The 27,279-nt window shown below is 39.5% G+C and overlaps 1 protein-coding gene across 1 annotated transcript in view; it reads right to left on the reverse strand.

Annotated features, from left to right (window-relative positions):
- The window catches only part of spi1b (Spi-1 proto-oncogene b), a 28,951-nt gene extending 2,727 nt beyond the window's left edge, over positions 1-26,224 (reverse strand). The window contains exons 1-4 of the mRNA XM_039754176.1: positions 25,904-26,224; positions 24,156-24,249; positions 17,521-17,711; positions 68-224 (exon numbers count right to left, since the gene is read on the reverse strand). Coding sequence (XP_039610110.1) covers positions 68-224; positions 17,521-17,711; positions 24,156-24,249; positions 25,904-25,927 — 466 coding nt within the window. The 5' untranslated portion in view covers positions 25,928-26,224. The remainder of the gene's footprint in view (positions 1-67; positions 225-17,520; positions 17,712-24,155; positions 24,250-25,903) is intronic.
- Positions 26,225-27,279: the final 1,055 nt, after the last annotated feature.

The raw sequence follows: 27,279 nt of genomic DNA on the forward strand, positions 1-27,279 counted from the left end.
AGAGATGATGTCTGTCTGGCTGTTTCTCAACTTGACATAAAATGCTAGCTTCTTCCAACTCACTCACCTGCTTCGGCATTGCTAATGCACACATTGTGTTCTGTCAGATCATTCTCTCCATCAGATACCTCAAAAGGGGGGCTTCTTCTCTCTATGTCCTCCTCATCTGAGCTGGGTTGGACCACAGGAGGGTAGGCCAGGCAGTACTTCTGTAAGTACTGTACCTGAAAACCAATGGTAAAATGTGAGAATAAGCAAGATAGAAGGCATCTGTGGCATGGCTGTTAGCAAACAAACACGACAAAATCCTCCACCAATCCGAAAGAGCTTCATACTCCCTGTTCGGGGTCACAGTATTTATAAGAAGGAAATAATGCGCATGCAGGTCATATATCTCTGTCAACTCTGTAGAATAATTAGACTGGAGCCCTGCATAAGTCTGGTCTCTGTTCCAGAATCAAGATGGACAATGACAACAATGGACTTAAAGGCTTGACCTACTCTGACAGGCAAAGGGGCATGGACCTGTTCAGTCTTCAACAGTGAAGAAAACATGGGGCCTAATCTAGGTCTTCAAAACTCTCAAATGCAGAAATAAAGTTGACTTATGGCAGAATTCTTCCAGTTAAATAGTGAAATGCATACAGTACTTGAGGACCCAGGTGGAAATTAAGGGGAAATCAGCAGACACTTTTTCAAACAAAGGAGACTTTGGATCAGTGTGCTGAGGCACATGTTTAAAGGAAATTCTCTAATGGCCTCCGACTTTAGACAAAAAGCTTTATAAAAAAATTCTCCCCCGTTATTTGTTCTATCTGCTGCATCCACTCTTTCACTTGTTTATTCATTACAGCACACAATGACTTTTGGCCTCTTTCTAGTCTTTGTAAGTCTATTCAATGTGGTTTTAATAATTTTGGACACTTCTTGTAGGGCAGTGTGGTGCTTGGTGCTGTTGTATCATAGCTTCAAGAAACTGGGTTGAAATCACTACGTAGGATTTTGCACCTTGTCCCCAATCAATTCTTTCTGATTTATTGTGCAGGCATTACAGGATTATCCGTGAATCAATTTTATGAAAATTCTGGTTGCATAGTCAACTGCAATTGTCCTTAAGTTCAGTACTTAGCTTCACTGTGGCTGCAGGCTCCAGCATGATAATAAGCCAGTCATTTTACCTCTAAATTTAATTATCTTTCTTTTTCTTTCTTACTTCAGAAAAGTGCTTAAGTGTGAGGTTTGCATTTATAAGAAATGTAGAAACATTTGACATTTTACCATAGCTTAACTCTCTTTTGTCACTTTCCTATTAATTCATGTTTGTTAGGTGGAGTTTTCACCTTAAATTTTACCTTGTGGAGTGTACAGTAAATGTGTAAAGTCTTCAGTGTTAAACTAAATAATGGCTTAAATAAACAGAACAGTAAAATGAATGTCATGATGAGGATGCATATCTTAAAAGCAAGAAAAAAAAGATCCTCTAGTAACATTCATAAAACCTTGATACATTCCAAATAAATTTAGAAAACTGAGTTTGTAGTTTTTGGATTGACACCAATACAGAGAAACTGGAAAAAATATGTCTTTAATTAAGGTAGACAATCATTCTGACCCTGCAGCTATCATACGTGGTGACTTCAACCATGTGGCTTTGGAAAGAACTATAACAAACTTGTATCAGTTTGTATCATGTTCCACTTCAGGAACTAACAAGCTGGACTTGGTCTTTTGAAATGTTAAAAAATGCCTTGAAGTGTAAACTACTTGCACATTTGGGCAGATTTGATCCCAACCTGATTTGTATTACTTCTGTCTACAAGCTGTTATTAGACAGCAACCTGTTACCACCAGTACAGTGAGGAAGTGGAACCCAGAGGCTGAAATGGCTCGGAATGACTGCTTTCAAATGACAAACTGGGAAATGATGCACGACTCACAAGGGGATGATATCGAGGGACTTTTGTGACGACACAAAGCCAGTGAGTTGCTTTCCAAACAACAAACCTTGGATTACTAAGGAGCTAAAAAGTCTCCTGATGAGAATAAAAGAGTATTTAAATTAAGTGACAATAAGGCTCTGAAGGACACCCAGTAAGTGCTAAAGAAAAAGCTGAGTGAAGGAGAGGATTACAAAACTAGAATAAAAAAACAGACTGATTCAAAATAACATGAAAGATTTCTGGAAATGATTGGCATAACTACTGAACTCAAGCCATCCAGAACTCAGGTGCTAGAAGAGGATGTGAACAAAGCTAATGTGCTGAAGTTTTTTTTTAATAGACTTTACCTCCCACTGCCACCTTCTTCCAATGACCAATTTCCTCTTGCTATCCCTTCTACAGTATGGGTTGTTCATCAGTTAAAACCAAGTAAGGTGACAACTGAGGGAGCTATACACAGGAAAAGCCGTGGGACCTGCAGGAATCAGTCTTTAAGGCCATAAGGCCTGTACTACCCTCTGTCACCTACTTAGTCTATCCCTAAGGCTCCAGAAAGTGCTGTTGCTGTGGAAAACATCCTGCATTGTTCCACTTCCAAATTAGGCAGGGGCCTCTTCAGCTAATGCCTAGAGACCAGTGGCATGTCTCACATCGTGTAGACCTTTGAGTGGCTGGCCCTGGACTACATAAGTTCTCTTGTGTTAGATCACATGGGCCCAGTGCAGTTTGACTACTGGACAAAGACTGGAGTTGAGCATGTGATTATCTATCTGCTCCACAAAGCTTGTTCTCACCTATACAAAGCTGGCAGCATTGTGAGGATTATGTTTTTTGATTTCTCCCGTGCCTGCAATACCATCCACCCTAAAGGGTAAACTCAGAGATATGCTGATGGATGAGCCTATGGTGTCCTGGATAATGGACTACCTGTTGGACAGACTGCAGTCTGTGAGACTCAAGGACTGTGTCTCTGATATGGATGTCAGCAACACTGGAGCACTAAAAGGAACGGGCCTGTCTCCATTTCCCTTCACTCTGTACACCACCGACTATAAATATAACACCAGGTTATGTCACTTACTTATGGGGTGTATCACTATGGGGGATGAGATAGAGTATAGGAGTCATGTGGAGAACTTTGCTTCTTGGTGCAAAGAGAATTGTCTGCAATTTAACATCAAAATACCAAGGAACTGGTTATTGACTTTTGCCGCACCAAAGAGCTTCTATGTCTGGTCACTATTCCATGCGGGGATGTAGAGGTGGTGAACTCCTACAAGTACTTGGAGGTCCACATCAATGACAGGTTGGACTGGTCTCAGAACACAGAGGTACTAAATAACAAAGGGCAGAGCAGGCGAATTATTTCGGAGAATGTGTTGCTTTAATTTGGGTAGTGACATACTTTACATCTGCCTGACGGCCAGTGTGATTTACCATGCTGTGATGGACTATGCTGGTACTATCACAGAGAGACTCCCACAGAATCAAGAAGTGTATTAAAAGGGCAGACTTAGCTATAGGATGCACTCTGGACCCCCTGGAGGTAGCAGCAAAGGAGAGAGTTAAAACAAAACTGAGTGCCATTATGAGCAATGCTGTACATCCTCTTTCTGACACACTGACACTTAGTACTTTCAACCAGTGAATTATTCAGCAGAAATGTGTAAAGAAACTCCAAGCTGAGTAATTGATAGTGAAAAATAAACCCAAAAATGACAGACTGAAGGAGAGCATTTAAGAGAGTGAGGTAACATCAGACATTGAGAGACTGTAAAGATCAGTGGGATCTTTTTCCAGATTTTGACCCTCTTAATGAAATAAACTATCTATTGTTCAGAAGTGTAACAAGGAAGATTAAGTCACACTACATTATATACTGTAAATGTATGTGTATATGCCTATATGCTGTATTGTGAAAACCTCACTGAATGATCTATCTATCTATCTATCTATCTATCTATCTATCTATCTATCTATCTATCTATCTATCTATCTATCTATCTATCTATCTATCTATCTATCTATCTATCTATCTATCTATCTATCTATCTATCTATCTATCTATCTAGAAGAACCGGTAATATGGAATCCAATCTTGGAGTTTGACTCGGTCAGTTTAAACTCACTGCTTATGAACAAAGGCTTTACTAAAGTAGCTGACTTTATTGATCCAGTCAGCAACCAGTGGAAGTCTGGGGCAGCTGTGGCACATGAGCTTGGGATTAGGTCTGTCCGTCTTGGGGGGTCGATAATCAACAAACTTAAAGACTCTTTAGTGCAATTAGGAGCAGGTACCCTGTGTGAGGATTTTTTTCTCAGGAGATCTCATAAAAGAGGCAGAACCTCCTGAATGTGTCATTACAGTTAAACCAAATATAAAAGATTTTATCAGTTCTAATAACTCAATTTTAAAAATTAATCACATAAATGGAATTTCGTTCCAAAATTTGTCAGAAAAAGAACTGTATGACTGGTGCCTTAAAGTGTCCCATTTTATGTATTTGAAAGACATGACTGATACCCTCTGGAGGAACACTCTGTGTCTGCATGACACGACATCTCCAGCATGGAGGACTTTATATAAACCGCCAATTGAGAAAAGAGTTGGGGACTTGCAGTGGAGGATTCTACATGTAGCAGTGGGCACCAATTCATTTTTAAAAACCATTGGTGCCAGCATAACAGATCAGTGTCCATTCTGCCTTCAGAAAGAAACAGTTTATCATTTATTTCTGTATTGTACCCGATTACAACCACTGCTGCATTTTCTTGATTTATTGTTGATGGATTTGGGAATTGTATTTAATAACCTCATTTATATTTTTGGAATGTCGGTGTCAAGAGTTTGTAAAAGACAATGTTTACTTGGCAATTTTTTGGTAGGCCAGGCCAAGATGGCAACGTTAAAAACGAGAAGAAATAGAGATAAAGACATGAAAACTACTGATGCTCTGTTAATGTTTAAGGTCCTCCTTCATAGGAGATTGAGAATCGAATTTGCATATTTTAAACTTATTAATCAATTAGATATATTTAGAGAAATATGGGCTGTAAATGATGTTTTATGCTCCTTGGAAGATGAATGTCTAGTATTAAAGTATGAGTAGGAAAACAGTGTTATTAAATGTTGTTTAATTTTGACTGTTAATTTGACTGCAATTCTGTTATAATTGTTAATAAAGGTCTGTTTAAAATTAAAAAAAAAAATTATCTATCTATCTATCTATCTATCTATCTATCTATTTATTCATTTATTTAAAGAGCTTCTGTAAAAAGCCACATTTCCCTGAATGGTACATATAAAGTTGTAATCTAATCTAAGGTTGCAGTCCAATTAAGCCCTTTTATATCAGAAGGTTCCAAATGATGCTAGACACATTTAATTCATCTAAGCTCCAATATAAGCTAAGAGTTGTGGCATATTTATATACATGTTACATTTCTTGGGATGATGTGTACCACAGAAAGGCACTGTAAAAAACTAAAGTGTGTTGGTATGTTAAGTGCACGGTAATGTAGAGTAACTATAAGCTTTCCAAGAATTAATTTAAAATGTAGCATTATTACTTCCCTTGTTACTTCACATTAAATGAGAACTGTAGCTTTAAACTTTATAATTGCATAATCTCTAAATCACTGACAAGATATGCACTCAAGACTACAGCCATATTCAAGCAAGTAGCAGAATGACAACATAGCTTGAAAAGGTCAACTGGACACCTAATTCAGATCACATCAATGCTGGGAGTGGGCCAGTACTCCCCGGTACGCAGTACCTGCACCTTTTCCAGTTTCGACATAGAGTACTGGCATCTCTTCTTAGCGTTTCTGTACCATCACCTCTTCAGAAATCTTCACGGAGACCTCCTGCACTTTGATCAATTGTCATTGTATCACGATGTTTAATGTTTCACCAAACCAGCTTGGCTTTCTTAGCATACCAGTGTGCATAAACACTTTTGAAATCTTCAAGAGGGAAAGTCCACCCTCAACTATCTGATCAAATGTCACTGTACTGTCAGAAATAGAGGGCCACCAATAATTCCGTTCTGCTTCATGCACTGGATCACATTATCAAGAATTTTAAACTAAGAAAAAAACGAACATAGATCACTGTGCCCTACTCGCATGAATTAAAGTAATCTAAAAATCCGTTTGTTGTGAATAAAGCACATTTTTAAAACTCATGCATAATATAACATAATATCATCAACACCACTTAATCTAATTTACACTGGGTACAAGGCAGGAAACAGTCATGCATGCAAAATCAGTTTATTTTTATTATGCAAAATAAATGAAAAACTGTATTTAATGTCTTTTAAAGCCGTCAGCTATATTTATTTCCAAGTTTAGTTAAATTGCGCATTCGTGAGAAGTCATCAGGAGCTCTGACAGTTGCCATTATTTTTGAAAAGGCAAGATGAGTGTACCAGCTAGTGACAATGGATCTGTCAGATCTGCAACTGTGCTCACTCTTTACAGTTTAATTCGGTGTCTTCAAAAAGGAGCCCTGCAGTGTCTAGCCCAGGGCATCTCAACTACAAGGCCAAAGTCGTGCCATCATCAAAGCTTAGGAGCTGACGTTTCTATTAAAGCTAGCAGTAAAATATATATGTCCACCTTTATAAACATTTAGAAATTTTCCAGTTAAATACTTTCTAGCACAACAAAAGAATGGTTCTAATGTCCAATTCCTGTTTTTTGTGTTCAGGACATTGAAAGCATATTTATAAAACACACTGAGCATGGAATTTATATTTACTTTTGTCTAGTTTCAAATGCTTAAACTTTCAAGCAAGTGTACGAAGTAGGTTCTAAAAATATTTTTCTTTACGACTTAAATGGTGGCAGTAACTGTATATCCTGAGATAAAGCTATTTCTGATGTAGTTTACAGGTCTGCTTATGAACTACTACTGCGTTATGTACTGTATTTATAGCACGAAGGAACACAATTACAGTATATACATGTAGTGAACTCCTGCTGTAGTTTATTTGATCTTTCACTAAAGCACCAGTGGAACGGCCAATCTGAACTTTCACTTTGCCTTAAACAGCAATAATTCCTTCTATATGTATATTAGCTAAATAATCATTGCATTTCATAATTATCAGTTTACACAAGAAAAAAATTCTTTATATGTGAACATTTTCTCATTTTCTACATTGGCTTAAAGACTTATTCAGCTGAAAAAGGCTGTTAGTCAAAATATTAAGTAAAATAAAAAATATATCGCTCACTAACTTAGCTAAATGTTAGTGTACATCTCATGTATGCATCCATCACCAGCTTCTCTAGTTCTGTGTTGAAAGGAGCCATCGGCATTGGAAGCAAGAAGGGAACAGAACACCAGTCCACAAAAGAAATTCACTTACCCTGGTGCGATGTTGAATTGTCAATTAACCTAACAGACATGTTTGGATGTTAATGGAAAACCCGTGCAGACACAAGCAGAAATGAAAACTCACGACAGACAGCGCTCAGGCTTAAATTGAAATTTTGGACTCTGAAGCAGTGGAGCAGCAGTGCTTGATCGTGTATTAATTATGCAAAATGCATTTATTAGGATCATCATGTGCTGTATAACAAAGCTCACTCAATATGTGGCAACACACTCAGAAGTGACATCAGATTGATATAGTTTTTAATTTCCATGACATACAAGTTTTGTGTTGGCAAGATGACACCATGCACTTCCTATCTTAATTTATGCGAAAATCAGGTTCCAGTGCCTTGATCTTTTATAGTGAATGTTCATCCACGGTCTACACTAAAGAGTCATATAGCACATTTTTTGACAACATATGAAAACTGTTTTGTAAGTCTTATTACAGTATATTGGAAACATTCCCCCACTGATTCTGGTGGTACAGCAACTCTCCATATCTCAAAGTTGTTTATTATTAATGAAAGTCTGAATGCCAGAAGTTGTGCATCACCATTTTACACAGGCTGGAAACCATGGTACAGTTTGTCACATGACTTTTTTACTACTGTAAAAGATATATCTGTGAATTTGTGAATAGTGTCACGAAACTCAAGCCACCAACCAAAACACACAATGTGAAAGGGTTTCATCTCAAATACAATAATAAAGAAAACAACTGCAAAAGCATAGTCCAAAAATGGAACATCCCTGGACACCCAAACCCAGATTCATGACAAAAAGCAATCCCAAGGTGTTAAAGGCTTTTCTTTTGCAACACAGTTAAGCGTGAAGAAAACTCAAGAGAAGTGAACAATATATACTGTACAACCAATGTGGCAATGCAAAAGCCATACATTTTATAAACAGTTTGAGGCCAAACAATATTAATCGTATGTGATATCTGTCACCCCCAGCAAAACTTTAAAAATGGTGAGGCTTCAAAGTATTGGACCGTTTTCAAAGTATAATCACAAATCCAGCAAGGTTTTGTTCAGCAAATTCTGTCATGAGTGATGTAAACAAATAACTATAATGATGCTATTCAAACTAAAGCTAATAAAAGAGTCCAATGTGAAGGAATTATACTTGTACTACTTTTTTTAGGAAGAGGCCTTTATGTTATGATTTGAAAGTATCAGATTATGTGGGGTCTATTTCTGCATGCATTTAGTATTTTTATTTTCACATCCATCAGAGCATTCATTTTTACACCACTTCCATTCTGCATTTTTTTATCATAGGTGTCACCATTTCATATACAGTATGATTTTGAACTGCCACAACCATATTACTATTACTGTAGTGACATTACCCCATTGCTGTTATATTTCTGACAGGATACCCCCCAGCTGGGGTTCAGATTCTTGTGTTATGTCTATTTTGTTCATTCCCGATCTTTAATTTATGTTACTGTTACTTTTGTTGATTGTATGCATTATTTTTTGTTTCTGACTTCTGACTATGTACAGTATGTAGGCTGCCTGTATTATATTCTATGTGTTTTGTGGGTGGGCTATCACCATTAAGCACTGCCCTCTGCACTATAAACCCAGAGGGTCTCCCACATTTCTTGGCCGTTCATTTCGAATCGGCTTGGGAGTCAGTGAGTTTCCTTGTGTTTTCTACTGTGCTGTGTGAGTTACCTCTCTTTGTATACTATTTAGGGACTTTGTCTGCTTTTGGATTGGCGTGCTCGGTGTGCTCTTTGCAGCTTCACAGTATTGCAGAGCATTTTTCTTGTGAAGAATAAATATTTTTATATATAAGGATTCTGCGCTTGCTCTTCTTTCTAGCTGTAGAGGGCATTTTTTGACAATGTGCTTTGGAACACTTTTAGAGCTTGGGACCTAGTCATTACAAACGCTACCACATTTTGGGATTGGTAAGAAAAAATCTGTGCATTCAGTTACAAAATAAAATCTGTTTAGGGAGTTAGGATTCTGAGTCTTGTTTGTTTTTGAGTTCTGCCTTGCATGTAATATTTTGCTGTTATGGCCTTCATTGCCTTTCTGGCTGTTGTCTCCTGCTCATTCCTGACCTCATGTTCTCTCACTTTCTGTATTACATTGATTGCTTTTGGACTTTCCAAATTTCACATCATTGCCACTGGACTGGTATCCACTTAGAAAACACTTGAACCATTTATTAGGAAGCAATACTTACAGGGCAGAACAGGCAGTGTGGCACAGTGGCTAAGGTCCTGGAACCTAAACCACAAAGATTCAAGTTTCTGCTTTTTCTGTAAACAATTGTACTATGGATAAGTACTTGTAATAGACAGGACTTCTAACAGGAGCTCTAAGTGAGTTGGATTCAAGACTCTCCAGCCAGGAGCACGGTAGGAACATAGTTTTCTGAAGTTAGTGAATGAAAAGCCACCCCACCAGACGCATAACAATCAGTCTTGTATTGAGCCTGCTAGGGACTTTTTTATGTTTCTTTTTGCAATTAGAGGGATATAATGGTCATCATATACTGTACATATTTAGTGAAAATAAACAGGTTAAAGTAACTGTCTAGAATCAACAATAGCATATTAAACAATTGTATAATTTCACACTTACTGTACGTCAAGGTATGTTTTATGTCTTGGTACGTTTCCATTTAGGTTACTTGTAGACTCTTAAATCTATTTGGCTTGACTTTGAGTATGTCCATAAGAATACCCTACAGATGACTTGCGTTCTACTCAGCCTCATGTCAAAGACTGCAAGGTTTGGATGACTCTATATTAGAAAAAGTGAGTTTACAAAATGGATGAATGGCTACAAATTAACTGGAATGAAAACATGGGGCCAGTACCACAACCCAATTTCACACCATCTCGATCTCTCTGTTCCTCTCTATGCTCGTCTGTTTTTGAAGTAATTATCAAATGAGCTTATAGTGAAGTCCAGATGAGTGGGAACATTACAGTGTTAAACCACAGACACACAGTGAAAGGGGAAGTTTAGCTAAATCTGACAGGGCAGCAGATCTGCTCTTCATTTTAAGTTGAGGATGTAAGCAGTAAGTTGGCCAGGACTGCACAAATCTCTTCTAACAGAGTATGTGTGTCATGTAACCTCTGATTTGTGTGGAATGTGTGTTGGGTCTTTTCAGTCAAAGCTCCTTGGATGTGCGTGCTCTGTCACTGCTGACACACATTTTCCATATGTTCTCAGTTATGGGTATCATGGCTTCTCCCATTTCATTACAGATATAAATGTGTCTTCTAGAACACCGACCTCTTCTTCTTACATACTGTATACTGTATGTGTTCAGTCTCATCTGAAGTGTGTGCTATGCAGCTTGTATCTCTTGTCAAGATCAAGTCTTGTGATACTTGTGTCACTTGTCTATTTATATTTGTGCTTTATTTGTTCTGATACATATGTCACGTACCCCCTGGTATGTGCGCTGTGTTGTCTCCATCTCCTGTGATATATACAGTCTGTCACATTTCATTAGAATGTGAAATTGGAGAGGGCAAGCATTTAAAATCTGTCCATCTTAAGTAACCTTACTGTGGTTTGCTACATTTTCTTGTGAACGTGGCTTGGTCACCTATCAGCTCCTTTTGATGTGTACCAATTTGCAGGATATCACATTGCCCCTCAGAGCTCAACCAAGCCTGGCTAGAATGATGAAGACCGAAGGAACCTGCTTGTCACACAGAAGCCTCTGGTCAAGGATCCTGTCTCTCCTATTTCTCAACATTTCTCTCATGAAGTCTTTAAAAGGCAAGTTGTCTGGCCAGCTTACTGATTACGCCCCCAACACTAAAAGAACATCAAATTTGCTGTCGTGACAGATTTAGCTAAACTTCCCCTTTCACTATGTCTGTGGTTGAACTCTGCAGTCTCCCCACTGAAACACTTTAGCTAAGTGTTTCAGAGCAGCCAGAGCACATCACACCTATCAGAAGACAGATGAAACAGATTGTATCTGTGAACATGTAACATTCAAGTCAAATAACACATACTGTAGAACACATGTTACATCAGACAGAAGTATCTCTGGTGAGTGCAGCATATACTGTATTTATGCACTTATGTTTCACACGTCGGAGGAGACACTTATATTGTAAGTGGAGACAGTCAACTAGTACAGGGTAGAGACAAAGCACACATACAGTACCAAGAGGATGTGATGCGGATTTCAAAAGAAAAATGCCATCTGTAATAGGAATGTCCCATGCTTAGCAGAGGAGATATGACACATATGCTGGAAAAGACATGTTAGGAAAGTGAATAAGAGATGAAATGCATGCCAGGGAAACTTAGTACATACCTAAAAATACATAACACTCATGTCAAGAAGGCAGACTCACATTTATGAATGTGACACTTACATACCAGAAAATATAGAAACATATTCTTCTGAAAGGAAAGGACACGAATAGCACAGGTGAATTAACGCTCCTGATGAAGGAGACATTACATGTGCCAGAACAGGCAAGAGATTTGTATCAAAACCTGACAACAGTACTAGAAGAGACATGACTCGCGTGTAAGCGGAAACAATCTAAAACATAGGATAAAGACATATAACAGAAAATATGCAACATGTTTCTGAAAGAAAAGGACACGGAAAGCTCAGGTGAATAAATGCTCATGTTGAAGGAGACATTAGACATGTGCCAGAACAGGCAACACATTTGTATCAAAACTTTACAATAATATTAGTGGAGACATGTACCTGCACATTGAGACAATCTGAAAATGTAAGGCACAGACAAATACCAGAAAAGGCATGATATGGCTGTTAGAAGAGACAAGACATGCATACACGGCGAGGTCTATGGCCGGCATGTCATCCCGGCCAATACCCCCAGGCCGCCAGATGGAGCCCTCCCTGCAGTATGGAGGTGCCCCGAAGACCAGCAGGGAATCGTGGACAATGGAGTTTTCATCCACAGCCCTGCTGGATACTACAGGGGCTGCAAGAGGGAGCTACAGGGAGGAACAAAGAGTCATATGTGCCCTATAACCCGGAAGTGCGTCATAGGCAGAGCGACGGCAGAAGTGGGTGAAGAAAAGGACTTTTGATCTGACCCGGAAGTGATAGAAGATCACATGGACTGTGGATTGGAACACTTCCGGGGCAGGGACTATAAAAGAATTGTGGGAGCTCCCAGACGGCGAGCTGAGCTGGGTGGAAGGGTGGCAACGCGTCTGGGAATGGTGGAGAATTTATTGTAGTGATTATTGGTTTATTGTATGAGTATTGTGGTGAGTATTGTGCTTTGTGCACTGTTGGAGAAGAATAAAGTCAACTTTTGGACTTTTACTTGGTGTCTGGAGTCTTGGACAGGGGTTCAAGGGAGCGATAGCGCCCCCATCTGTCACAATGGAAATTACACACTTATCAGGAGATGTTTGACATACATAGATGAAAACACATGACAAGCATGTAAATGAGATGACACGGATATTGGGGAAGCATGACAACTATCTGAAAATTCATCATACCTATATTTAATTCAACTCAGCTCAGTTTACTGAGTGCAGGTGCAGAGCACTGTGACATGTGTGCAGTTACAATGCAAACATATACATACAGTATATAGTACATATAAATATACTGCACATACATATACATATGCAAACTTTACTAATTACATAGTGAATGCATAAAGGCACAAAGTATTTTGAAAGTGAATAGCATAAATGGAGCAAAGCACTATCTGTCCATTAATTAATTACAGAACTAGACATGCAAACAGCAGAAAGTACCAGGCATACATGAATTAAAAAAAATGGAATACTCTTCACAATACACTATAAATTATCCATGTATCCATATCACCTTTGATGTTCACATCATAGGAGACATAAGACTCATAACTGGGGAGAAACAACACTCAGATCAAAGCAGAACACACAACACACTTGTCAATCACATGCTAGGAGAAGGAGTACTCACATCAGAGCAAACATAAACCTGAAATATATGACAGGTTTGACAGAGGAAACATGTCTGTTAGGTATAATGAGATATGGTATTCACATCAGTATAGACTACACAGGCATATATGGAGGAGGAGATTATGTGTATTCTGTATAACTGCCTCAGGTGAATCAGTATGTGTGCGTATATGGACTTTTTCTTCCAAAATCATTATGTCAGATGTTTATTTGTAAATTGTAAAAAAATTGTATGTCATCATTTTATTAAGGTTTATAATCTCTGTTGAATTCCAAACACTAAAGATTAATCTCAATTTCAAAACTCAAAGAAGCATCCATCTCTATCTACCTGGAACTGAAAAGCAAAAACCTTGACATGAAACAAGGTATCACTCAGTTTTTCATGGCACATTATCCACTCTCCCCTTTCTAGAAAGTTTCCAAAAAGCTATAGCATCTGTACTATACTTGTGTTGCTTTTCCTTTCAATTACACTTTCATCTGATTATTCAGAATGTACCACATGGGGGAGCTACAATAAAACAATGCCTCCACTCTGTACTTAGGCGTCAAGTGTGCGTGGGCATATATGAGTTCAGTGAAGAATTTCTAAACACATGATGCTGCTCTACTACACAAACAGATCCACTTCACTTTAAACTTCCTTAATTCCTTGATGTTGGTTGGGGAATTCCTGTGCTTCAAAAAGCTAATCCTTCTCCAAAAGACTTAGTGGTCAGTTTCTTTGGAACCACTGGTTTGGTTGGAGAAAGGTTCCTTAGCATTCAGTTATTCAGGAAGGTGAAGTTCAGCAGTGGTAAAAGTGTGTAATTTTCTGTTACCCACCTATCCCAGGTCTGAATTAGTGGGACACTAAAGAATAGCCTTGTCTTGCTTCTTTCCTTGTGCTGTGGATGTCCTTACAAAGCAGCTCTTCTACTTCCCATCTGCATTTCAATGACACCCTGCTTGTGCACATCAGACCCCAGTAACGGTCAACAATCCACAAGCCAGCAAACGATGAGTTAGCATAACTGCCTGCAGGCCTGCTGGGAGTTGGGTAACTCTGCTTGCGTGAGACGGCTATCTGGAAGTTGACACTAACCTCATGCTGCTTTACTCGTATTTAGAATTTCCAAAGGTCTTTCTGATCTTTCATCATAAGTTGGAGCATGACTTAATACCAATGGGGGATTTTGCCAAGGGGTTTCTAAAAAAATTCAACTATTAAGGAGTCTTTTAGGTTAATGCTGAGCAAACATCGGGGTCACAGTGGTTACATGGGTGCCTTCAAAAGACTTGGCATTACAGTAGCTGCTTTTTTCCCCACTGCAAGATGTTTTCAGACTTTTGTTCAGACGTGCCAAATTTCAAAACAATGTTTCTGAGCAGGATGAAATGTGATTGTCCACTTAGACTTGATGTAAGTGTTCCTGCACTGCAGGGCTTTTGGAAAACTGTGTAACCTTCTACTGTGTACCCACTTATTTACCTTATGCAATGAAATTCAGGGGCAGCTGCTAAAAATGGCAATATGACACAGTCCACACTAAATTAGACACTGCTCCTTTAAGGAAATGGAGACTTTTGGGTCAAGGTTCTACCTGTCCAGGGCTCTCACCATGGACCTTATGACATACGGAGAGAATTGTTGTCCCAGAACCATATGCAGAAGCCCATCAAATCCACTAGTATAGCGGCCTTTCTAAGACCTTCAAGAAGTGATTTGCAAAGCCATTGCTTTGCTGCCCAGTGCACGCAGGGTTAACAGTGAGATGCGGTGACCACTATCTCTTTTCGGCAGGGAGTATTTTTGAAGCAAATTACGAAATTTCGACCACGGGGGAGCAGTTTGAGTGCGGTGAGCCAAACTCAGATGGGAACATTGTGCAAAGTCTGACTCCAAGCTGCAGCTGTTATCTGCCTGTGAACTGGCTGTATAGCGCCTTTCTGGCCTGAGAAGAAATATAAATCAGATTTCTTCTTTCCTTTCACCTAGCTCTCAGGGCTGAAAAGTTAGTGTGCTGAGTAGGTTAGGTGTTGTCAGTGACCCTAACAGAAGAGTTTCGAGTTTGGTTGCACCTCCTTTTTCATGTATCTGGCAATAGTATAAAATAAAAAATGTAAGACACTGAATAATAATTGGAAGGTGCTCACTATTGAAAAGTTCTTTCAAAACATAATTAGTGTGAATGAGAGTGAATAACTTTCTAGTTAAAAAGACTAAAAACGAAAGAGCTAAATTGGGCTTGGAAAACAGACTACAAAAGCAGAGAATAGTCTAAAAGAAGAATTCACTGTGCTCACATAGCAGTTTCCAAAAAGCACAAGGAGACAGAGAAAATCTAGTTTTAGGACACAACAGTCATTTGTTAGATAAACTTGAATTGTGACAAGAGCTCCCTGATCACAAGCACTGCTTTGAAGCATGTAACTCGCAAAATTTAACTTGGTTAAGTGATGAATTAGAATGTTTTCCCACTGATTCACAACACCCCCTGTGACAAACACAAAGATATGAGGAGACCTGACTCAGAAGTACACTGATCCACCAGCTGGGCTCGGGAACTGAACTGGGTCACATAGTCTCCACTAAAGTGCATAACATAGTTGACAAGAGTTGACTAAGTGATGCAGGAAGCCACTGGTTGACACAACTTCCTCTGAAGGACAGATTGGGGAGAGATGACTAGGCTCAGGAACACACAAAACAATCTGTCTATACATTTCCACTGCCTCCTACAGCACACTTGTCCATGAGTGTCTGAGATGCACCTGAACCGGTCTGAAAGCTTACCCGTTGGAGTGTGTCATCTCTTCTCGAGTACATGAGCAAATTAGATGAATGTGGCTCATGGAATAATGGGCCAGTCAGTGACTGAACTGGGACTTCAGGTCACTTAGCTTTAACATTTTTTTATTCAGTTAAATGGTGACTTATAAAGTGCAAGGCCAGTTGTGATCACTTGACAAAGTGGTGCACACTGATACTTAAACTGGGAAGTTACTGGCGCTGGAATTGTCTGTTCACATGTAAAAGTATTAAAGGTGGTCACACACAGAAATACACTCATGAGTCAGTGGCTGAACTGGTATCGACTTGGCAGTGACAGGGAGAGACTAAGCAGAGAGTTAAAATTCTCTTAACATAGCGCATAGCCTCCTATCAAGTGCTCACTTGGTAGTGATTTGATTAACTGATATATGCTAACATTTGAATTGGGAAGCTACCAGTGTAGGAACTGGCCCAGGATCACACTGACCAGCGATTTACATTATATTACCCCACAACATTTTCTGAAAAGCACAAGATGAAGCAGCTTGGTTCAAGGTTGCAAAGAGAGTGATTATCTGAGGTGATATTGAGCTTGCATTTGTCAAATGATTTGGATAACTGATGCATGCTGGAATGTAGGAGGCCACTAGCCTTAGAGTATTTATAAATTGGTATCCAAGGTGGCTTATATGAGACACACATAGACAAGCACATCAAGATCCAACCTGGACAATGGAGCATGAAGGCCACACATGAGAAGACTAGGCTTTATATGTCTTTGGGTAGTAAGTTGCTAAGCTGGGAAGTGTCTGGTTTTACACTCTTTAGCCGCTGAGCCACAGGACCTGCTGATAACCGATACAGATAAGGTCAGAGTAGGATTCAAGTTGCAAACCTCACTGAAAGCAGAACTAGAGAGTAGAAATGGAAAGTGAGCAGAGGCTGGGCTCAGAAGTGAAATTTCAAACCTGTTGGACAGGATGTGGTGCTGCTCTAACACTGAGTGCCCATGGGGGCCGAGTAGGAAGGGGCGGGCAAGGGTGGTGGTGGTGGTTCTCATTCTCCTAAGTAGTTGGATCCATCAGCCCATTCGGACTGACTTCTTTCTTTGAGTCATTTACATTTCACTACTGCAGGAACAAGCTGGACAGCCTGGCTGCTCTCAGATTTCTTATTCTGTATATTCTGGTTTTCAAGGATATCACCTACTGTTTTGGCTGACACTTAAATCCTTCTCCCCCATGGCATCTCTAACAAAACTAATAGCCATCTTCTGAGTGATCCTTGTCATTACTACACATTTGTATTATAACTGAACACAGCCATGAAACAGGCTTTCACCTTGCTCATCAGGCTTACTTTTAAAAGCAGTGAAGCCAAACCTTTGGATTTGAACTCACATGCCAAGTGCATATATACAAATGGACTTGAACATTTTAAGGGCAACACTTACTTTTATCACATTCAGCACCGACTCACCTGTGGAGGTATTGCCAGGTTCGCGCCTCCCAGTCCTGGGTCTATGGCGTGCATGGGGTCAATATCCGTGTAGCGGTGCAGTTGCTGCAGGTGCACGGGGGCAACACTCTGTAGTTCAGTAAAGTGATTATCAGGGAAGGGTTCAAACTCCGGATTGTGCAAGTGATGTGCATGATAGTCCCAGCAGTGCTCTGTGAAAAAATGTAAATCACAGCTTAGTGCCCCCATAACTCCAAAAATGCAGTGGCCTCTTGCTAGATTCCTCCCCTTTCCAACTTGTAATGTTCCCCAGAACCTGATAGGATTAGTAGGCATCTGTCTGGTCTCTACCACTGGGCTAAGCAGTAGAGTAGCAGTGTATTCTGGGGTCTTCATTTCTCTCCCAATTTCTTCTTCCATATTGTCATTCCACAATTTACATTCTTCCTATACTCATACTCCATCATCTAATTTTTACTTTCATTCACGTGAGTTTTGCCACTTCTACTCCTTGATTGCCAAATTCAAATCATCTAAAAGCTACTATATCGGTGTGAGGAATAAGGTAGCATTAAAAAATATATATAAACTCAACTGAGGTTACAGGAATAAAAATAGATCTTGTGTACTGTACCTCCTTTATATAAAGAATTAAGGAATGTAGAAAGAGTAAGAAGGGTGGTACAGTAGTACAGTAATCTGTGCGGGTAATTAACAGTTCAAAACACCCAAATGTATGTAATAACCACATCATTGTCTGTGAGAAGACTGCCATTTTCTTGATGTGAGTCTGGATACTCTACTTTTCCTCCCTCATCAAAATACAGTATATACTTTTTAGGCTACCAGATGGCTCTAAATTGAGCCATTGTGAGTGACCCATTGTGAGTGTAGGTGTGTGCATGAGTGTGCCATGCAATAAATAAGCCTTAATGTAGGCAGAACAACCCCCATAGGTATGTATTTGTATAATTATGTTCATTCATTTGATGATGTCATTCCCCACTCATGTTTATTTCAGGAGGCACAGTGGCACAGTGGGTACCGCTGCTGCCTCGCAGTTAGGAGACCCGGGTTTGCTTCCCGGGTCCACCCTGCGTGTAGTTTGCATGTTCTCCCCGTGTCTGCGTGGGTTTCCTCCGGGTGCTCTGATTTCCTTCCACAGTCCAAACACATGCAGGTTAGGTGCATTGGTGATTCTAAATTGTCCCAAGTGTGTGTGCCCTGCGGTGGACTGGCGCCCTGCCCGGGGTTTGTTTCTTGCCTTGCGCCCTGTGTTGGCTGGGATTGGCTCCAACTTACCCCCGTGACCCTGTAGTTAGGATATAGCGGGTTGTATAATGGATGGATGGATGGATGTTTATTTCATAAAAAAAACGATCACATCAAGTATAATCTCTCCCTCTGTCTTCTTCCTACTATATACATATTTGTTTCTCTTCACACATCCTCCCTTCCACCTAGTTTATGATCTTACTTTTTTTCCAGTGCAGGCTACAGCAAAGGACACGAGAGAACGAACAAGAGTATTAACATTGCCATCATCTGTACTTGAAGGTGCTCATTTGTTTTGTTTTCATATTTTAATACTGCCTGCTGTTCATATTTTAAATCCAAAGGAGCGCTCATACAATAAATACTTACGTTTCTACACAGAATCAAGAGAGACCTCACCAAAGAAACAAAAAGTCTCTCTCACTAGCACCATCGCTCCTCTAACTTTCTCAATCTCTCTTTATGTTTCTGTCCTCCACTGTCTCCTTATGTTTCTCATTCTCATTCACCTGTGTTCCTTCTCAACATTCACCCCATTTGTACTCTTCTCTTGCTTTCAATTTCACCCCTTTACATCTGCTCACCTTTATTCTCCTATCTTCACACTTGTTCTCCTTCCATGTACCTGATAACACTGTGGAGGACTCCATGCCCCATATAAGTTTCAGGTTTATTCCTACTCCCACATTGTTGGAATTGGTGGTCTATGACAGATCTAATACAAAGGCAAACGTCTGCTTGTGTATGTGATTGACAAAAACTTAAAGGAAACATAATAAACCTCAACAGAGAGCTGCAGATTGTACAGTCCAGTTACTAGACATCATCTGTTGTCCACCCTATAGCTTACTTATTTCAGTAAATATTCTTGGGGATTTGTCATATTAGAGAATGAGAGTGAAAAGTGCAAACTCTATGCAGACGATAAAGAGGCTGGCATTTGAAGTCTGGTCCTGGACTTGTGATAACTATGGAATCGCCTTTCATTTATTATTTCTCATTGTGCTCAAGCCCACACTCTACACAGTATCAGATAATAAGAACTTGTCCTTGTTACTGCTTGGGTCCTTTTCAGACATCATGTAGTTAAACTTTGATATTAGTACATTATTAATATTATGGTGGTCACCGATTCAAGACAGATGACAAGGTGAAGAAAGTGGTGCACGAGTGGTTTTGAGGACAACAAAAAACCTTTTGTACTGCTAGAATTCAGGCACTTCCAGGCAGGTGGCGCAAGTGCATTGAGAAGGGTGGAGACTACATCGACAAATGACATGATCAGTTTTATTAAGGTTTGATCCATCTTCTAATAAATTCCATTTTTTAACTTTAGCTTGACTCCCCCTTCGTACACACAGAATATTTTAAAACCTGAGGGCAGCCCACACCTATCCTGCAAAGAAGAACTGGAAAACACCCTGTACAGGGCACCAGTCTATCACAGGGAGCAATTTTAGAATTGCCAATCAATCTAACCTGCATACCTTTGGGGAGTGGAAGAAAAACCAAAATACCAAGAGGAAAACTCATGCACACATGGAGAGAGCATGCAAACTCTACACAACTAATGACTGGAAATCAAACCTAGAGCCCGGGATTTGTCTGGCAGCCGTGCTAACCATTTTGCCACAACGTCACCCACTCTTCTTAACATCTTCATCATTATTATTTTGTCAGAATTGTGATAAAATTCCTCTAGAAATGGCTAAAAAAACAGAATTGTGAAGTAGGCCCCATTAAGTTTGTTTATTTCTTTTGTGTATTCTTCAGCTATAATATTTAGGTGAGGGTGAAGTTAGGAATCATTAATAATATAAAAAGCAAGAAATTATTGACATTCCCAGAGTTAAATTAAGTATAATGTGTGTGCGTAAAGCTCAGAGCTACTGAATCTAGCAAAACAACATGTCCACCGACTCTGAGATGGTGACGGAGCCGGATGCAGAACTGTTGTGCAACTCGGTCACAGTTTTGCATGAGCTTGCCGGACTGACCCACAATGACTACGTTCCTCAGTAAGACAAATTCACACACACACACACATACTCATACACACCATGGGACACGCCTGCATCAGCATCCTGCCCTTCGTATTTTGACTTTCTTGAGCCAGCTCGTTCCCTTTCTTTGCTAACACACTCAAGCTGACACTTCTTATTACGCTACCTGGGGTACTTATTTTCTTTTTTTTTCAATCTTGCACCATATCTACTCATTCCTGTATGATTTCTTTTCAGCATTTTCAAAACTACCCTCGACGGTCTTTAAAGGTAAACTGGCTCCTGGTCAGAACACACAGTTAGCCTCTCAGTTTGAGAAGAATTATTTTTAATATTGAGGACATCATTGGTCAAACAACTGACTTGTGCAGTAAATTAAAGGACTGAAGGTCCTTCAAGACGGAAAACTTCTTTAAAGGCCTTATTAAACACCAGATGTTTCTGTATACAGAATGTTTATGGTTTTTTTCTTCTATGCTCAAAATTCTCTAGATTTCAAAGATTTTGTGATTCCATATAGAATAATCCACACAAATGCTGAAGGTACTTTGCATAACAGTTTAAAAATCTTACTAAAACTAAAAAGGCTCTTTATTGTATGCAAATTAGCACCTGTAAAGGCTTACAGGGAAATAGGCCCGCTGCTCTCAGAATGGCTAGAAAACCACTTTGTGCACGTATACTGTTGGATTATGCACGTAGAAAGTGTAAGCAACCACGGCTTATTTCAACAATAGAACCCCATTGTTTAACCCAAATGATTAGAACTGATCAGAATTTGTCAGTCATCTCTTGTTTGTAATTTGATTAGGAAACTAGAAGAGCATTTAGTTATTTTCCTTAGGTGTACTACATTGTTTTATACTTAACATGTAATTAAAACCTTACATCTCATTTTGGACTGGATTGCCTTCAGTGCTGAATGTATTTGTTATACCTGTGTCAACATTAGTTTCCTCGTACTCTCCAGAAGCAAGCTGTCAGGCCAGGTATTGTTCCTAAATTGTCCCACTTTGTGGGAATACAGTAAATGTGTGCTTAGCACTGCTGCCTCACAGCTTCACTGTCACAGAGTTTGCTTATTCCTCCAATGTCTCCCTGGGTTTTGTTTTTTTTTTCACTGGGCACTCTGTTTTTTCTTCCCATATCCTAAACGCAGGCATGTCAGGTTTATTGGCCTTGAATGATCAAGTCTGTTTAAGTGCCTATGTGTGCCCAGCATTAGACTGTTGCTTCATCTAGGGCCAGTTCCTACATTGTGTTTGTTGCTGCTGGGAGTGGCTCCAGCCCTTGGAACCCTGAACTGACTTAAACAATTGCCATAATAGAAAGATGGATGAATTTGTACTGTATGTGTGCAGTATTCTGATTTCTGCCATGTACTAATGCCCCACCTGGGACAGTTTAACTGTTCCTGTGACTCCCTGGAACTGTAAAAGAAGTAAGCAAGTCAGCAGGCAGATCCATTCTTTTATAAATTAATTTTTCAGGCTTAGTTCATAATATTGATAAACATTTTTAAATTCTACTTAATTATGTGCAGAAGCAGCAAATCCCTAGAATGATTATATGATACAATGCATAACAGCTTATTTTTGTATAGCACTCTTCACTGAGTGCAGGCACAGAGCACTGTGAACAAATTCTCAGGTTAAATGCAGGTATAGATTACACTAATTGATAAATACGGAATTAGTACATACAAAGATACAGATTTATTTAAACACATAAATTAATTCAGAATATTTGACTCTTTGGAGAGCATGTTTTGTTCATTTATGTGACAGTTATGTATTTGCTAAAACAACAATTAATCTGTTGCTAGGGATTTTTTTTTCTTGGTGCCCTCACTGCACAAACAGCACTTGGACTAGGGTGGTAGTGTGGCATGGCTTATGAGCAGATTTTTCATGTACTCCCTGTGTAACACACCACTTTCTTTCTATAATCCATATATGCTCTTTAGGATTGATCAGTTGTGAGTACCCTATAAAGGCCAGGCATCACATACAGGACTGTTTCATACTCTAAACCTTACCTAATCCAGCTCAGTGTCTCAGGAGGCTGGAGCCTATCCCAGCAGCACTGTATACAAGTCAGGAAACAGCCCTAGACATGGTGCCAGTGTAAGGCAAGGTCCACTCACACGTAAATAAACAGATAATCACCCTAACCAGCACATCTTTAGGGTTGTTGCAGGAAAACTCGACAAGAATGTGCAGGCTGCACAGAGCCATGGGCAACAGAGCCCTGAGATGGCGGCACTACCCACTACACAATAACCTCAAAAAGTGGTGTTAGTTTTCTACATGATTGCAAATCAGATGTTATACGGCTATTTTTGCAGTTAGGCGGCATGGAGGAAACTTGCCTCATGTTCCATTTTCTCACTCACTCGTGACAGGTTTTGTATTTGTATAGGCGTCGGCCGCAAAGCGTTAAATTGTTTTAACACTGCAATCCTTCCTATTACAAAATTGTTAAAGCGAACTTTGATAGCACTTTTATTGATGAGCCTTTCACTCAAAGGATAAAATACTGCATTTAAATAAAATGACGAGAAGGCAACAGGAGAGAAGTTCATTGTAATGGCTGGACCTAACTATCTAGCCTATCTCAGGTGGTGCCCATCTTGAAAATACACAGAGAGATGCTTGCAATTCTAAATTCACGCTCCTTAACCACCCCTAAGGAACAAACTGCTAAATTTTAGATTCCTTTTGTCTAACACGATAGTTGATTCGAACTCACATCCACTTTCTGCACTCATTTACTGTCTGAAGACACACTGGGCAAACTCCATTTTGACACAAAACTGAATTGCGACTGTAAGCGAACGTCAAGTGTGCATGTTTGCCCATGCAAGTATACACAATTGCACTCGCCACGTAAAGCTTTAACCAATAAAATGTGGCGCTTTTACTTTTTCGGAGTGAAATTATCCATCCTCTGTATATTGGGCAAATGCAATATCATGTACAGCTCCATCGGAATAACAGAAAGTATTCACCCCTTGGTTTGATTTCTCTTTCGTTTTTTCTGTCCCCAGGGGTCCTCCTTTTCTGTTACCTCCAGGCACACATTTATGTCGAGTTCGACACCTTCAGGACTCTCATTCCAACCTTTTTTTTCCATCCACACAACTGTAGGTTCAGGTGATGGTTTACTGCGCAACCTGCCGTGGCCTTGACTTCAACTGCCTCCCACAATAAAGTGTTACAAGCGTGTGCGCCTTTATTGCCCGTCAGCCCTCTGTTGACATCCGGGGACCTGCCAGGCTAACGGGGCTAACGGTCCCGAGCGCCCGCACTCCCTTGTCTATCATTTCGTATCCCCCATTCTAGTGATGGCCCAACCCGGCGTTTCAGAGCTACGCACCTCCGTGGCTATCCCCGTCGCTGCTCAGATAGTTGTAGTAGTCGTGAGCTGGAGGGCGGTACATTTCTGGATCGTAGATCATTTCTTCTGCCTGCTGTTAAATAAAAAGACACAGGATGGAGATAAAAATAAGAGAAATATCCAGGATTTCAGGCAAACAACTCTATTCGTAAGCAGTTTTCGTTCAAAACATTTTATAAAAAAAATCGCCCTAAAGTTTTATTAAAAGACCGCATTGTGTAATAGACTCAAAACAGAAGCACAAAAAAATCATAACTGATAGCGTTAAACTTGTGACCAAAAGGCATCTAGTGCTCCTGATTGTCTGCTCCCTCGCCTTTAGCAGTCTTGCTAAATTATCCTGTGCAGTAAAGAAAAAAAAAAAAAAAACCCGTAAAAGTGAAAGCGAATAAAGGACGCCATAAATAAACTGAAACGGATATTTAGCAAGGAGCGTTTAAGATCGAGAACCTGAGAAACAATATTTAATATATGCGCACACATATGCGTCTAAAATATAACAAAATAAAAAACAAAGAAAAAAAAAACAGGCAAATCGAAATGGTGTTCCTCAATGCCGTATTATTAGGTAAAAATAAAACAGAAAAAACTGGTGATGAACTTGATCACAAAAGAAAAGAAGAAATTCAAATAGAATATTAACGAATATAGACATGTATAAAGAATAACTTGGGGAAAAAATGATCGAGGATTTCAGTTACAGTAGATGAAGGTTTACCAACAGCTGGTGAAGTAAAAAAAAGACAAATTTAACGCTTAAAAGAATTGGAGCATTAAGTTTTGCTTTTGCAATTCTTATTTTGTCTTGGAACATTTTTGTGCATAATAATTCACTTAGAAAGATTTGAAGTTGTATAAAAGAGATCGACATTAAAGGTACAATTGAATTACGACGGACAGAATTTATTGTTTCAGGCTCTGTAAGTGAAAACTCCGCGCGACATTTGTTATTTTTATGTGAATCGGAAAAGCTTAACTCGTTATTTTTAAATACCAACAGACTATTTTTTACTGTGCAATTTAAACGGATGCTATTTTGCCGGTATGGCATTAATTTCAATACAACAGATGGACTCTATAATTTTTAACTTTTATTTGCTGTTCATCATTTATTTATTTTAATAATTCAATTTTGGGTCTGTGGGTGTGCGAGTGTATCGCATTTTTTTCAAGCGATTCTAATTGACTGCAAGATTTCTGTTGTCTATTTACTTCTTATAACACAATGTTTTATGGAATAACGAATTGATTTGTTTTATATAATTCCCATTGTGTTAAACATGACATAGATGAGACTGTGCATTATTTTGCTTTGAAATAAATATATAAAAAGTTTAGGATGAAGAGCTAACTTTTGAATCATTGCTTTTTAACTTTTAAAAGCACTGATCACTACTTTATTGCCCTACCTCTAATTTTTCCATTCATTTTATGATTAAGAGCTTTCCTCCATTCTGTTTTGCCAGAGTAGGCACCTGTATCATATTTATTTTATTTAAGCTCTGCCTTATTTTCAGTTATTAGCCTTGTCCATTATAAATGTGTTTTACAGGCAATGCCTTGCTTTGAAATTGGTGTGTGCTGTACTTTTTCAGCCCAAACAGAAGCCTTCTTTCGTGTTTCTGCATTAAACTAATTGACACCGTCTTTAAATATATGGCAGGCGGAGTGCCCTCCTGTACATACTGGAATTTCAATGCTATAAGTCCACTCGCAAGTCTACTTACAGGGTTGATGAGATAGCCTTCCATTCTGCAGGCCTTCAGAGCGAAGTCTCAGGCCCAAGCGATATTTCCGGGGCGACTCTGAAGCTTTCAGAAGCGCATGGCATCACTTGGTGCGGCTCTCCACGGCACTCTTCTTTCCTTTTTTCTTAAATCTGTATTTCCACAGTTGAAAGGCTTCAGCTCCTTTCACTCCACCAGCTTGTCCAGTTTTAACATTACACAGTAAGCCTAATGTTCCCTGTTCGTTTTGGAAGAGGTGGCTGGGGACTGTATTTACTTTTTGTAGAAAGTTCCTGATTCTTAGAGATGTGTTTGATACAGATATAACTCTGCACTATATTAACTGTGACATCACAAACTCAGCCAATCAAGGCGGCTGTCTGATTTTGAATGAAGATGGCCTTGCCTCCCATTTCCCTAATGATTTTAGCTTCTTGCAACCTATGAAGAAACTGTATTTTGCAGCTTGGCTTAGGAGACGGGTCTTTTTTTTTTTTTTTCCTTTTTTCTTTTTAATTGCTTTCAAGTTTGGTTTACAAGGCGCATCAGCTGCTGTAAACTTTCACATTGACATGAGCTTTTGCTGCAATGGAAGGACAGAATCATTAAAACCCTTAAAAGTTCCATTAAACCCCCAAACCGTGTCAATTATTTGCCAGTGGGCCTGAAAGACCCTGGCTCTCATCTCACAGTCTAACCCACCCAAAAAGGGTATGAAGCTGTGGGTAGAAAATATATGACAGGAGAAACCAATTGATGGCACAAGTCCAGACACCACTGCAGCTGGTGACACCTGTGCTTTTGCTCCAGTCTGACAGATGCCAGGTTAAATTTGGGAATGATGCTCCCCTTTTATGTTAGTGACATACTTGTTGTTGCTGTTCTTCCTGGAAATTTTGCTCAGTCAGGTTAGTGTTTGGCATCTTTGCAATCACCCCTGTCAACCACCTATTTCAGTGGGGCCACTAAATCATTGTGGCCTAGTGACAATACAGTAAACTTGAAACCACAAGGGAGTCAATTCATTCCTGGCCTCCTTCTCGCTGTGTGACCCTGAACAAATCATTTAACCTGCCTGTTATTGAGCTGTAACACGTGAATACAAACATTCATTAGAAGATTTTACTACATTACTAATGCTGATAATAAGCTCAAGACTGATATTTTACGATGCTCTGTCTGTTATTTTACATAACACATAGTTGATGACTCCCTTCCCTGGAGTTGAAAAAGACATTCCTCATATGAAAGAACCTAACTGAAGAGTCTCCCTTCACTTCTGCTATCAGCACCTCGAGCCACGGCCTCCACTAAACCACATGCATACAAAGGGGGTTATTATTAGTCTTTCAATGCCCTTAACTTGCTGTTTGTTA

Source organism: Polypterus senegalus, chromosome 1, assembly GCF_016835505.1.
Source record: "Polypterus senegalus isolate Bchr_013 chromosome 1, ASM1683550v1, whole genome shotgun sequence".
Classification (NCBI taxonomy): Eukaryota; Metazoa; Chordata; class Cladistia; order Polypteriformes; family Polypteridae; genus Polypterus; species Polypterus senegalus.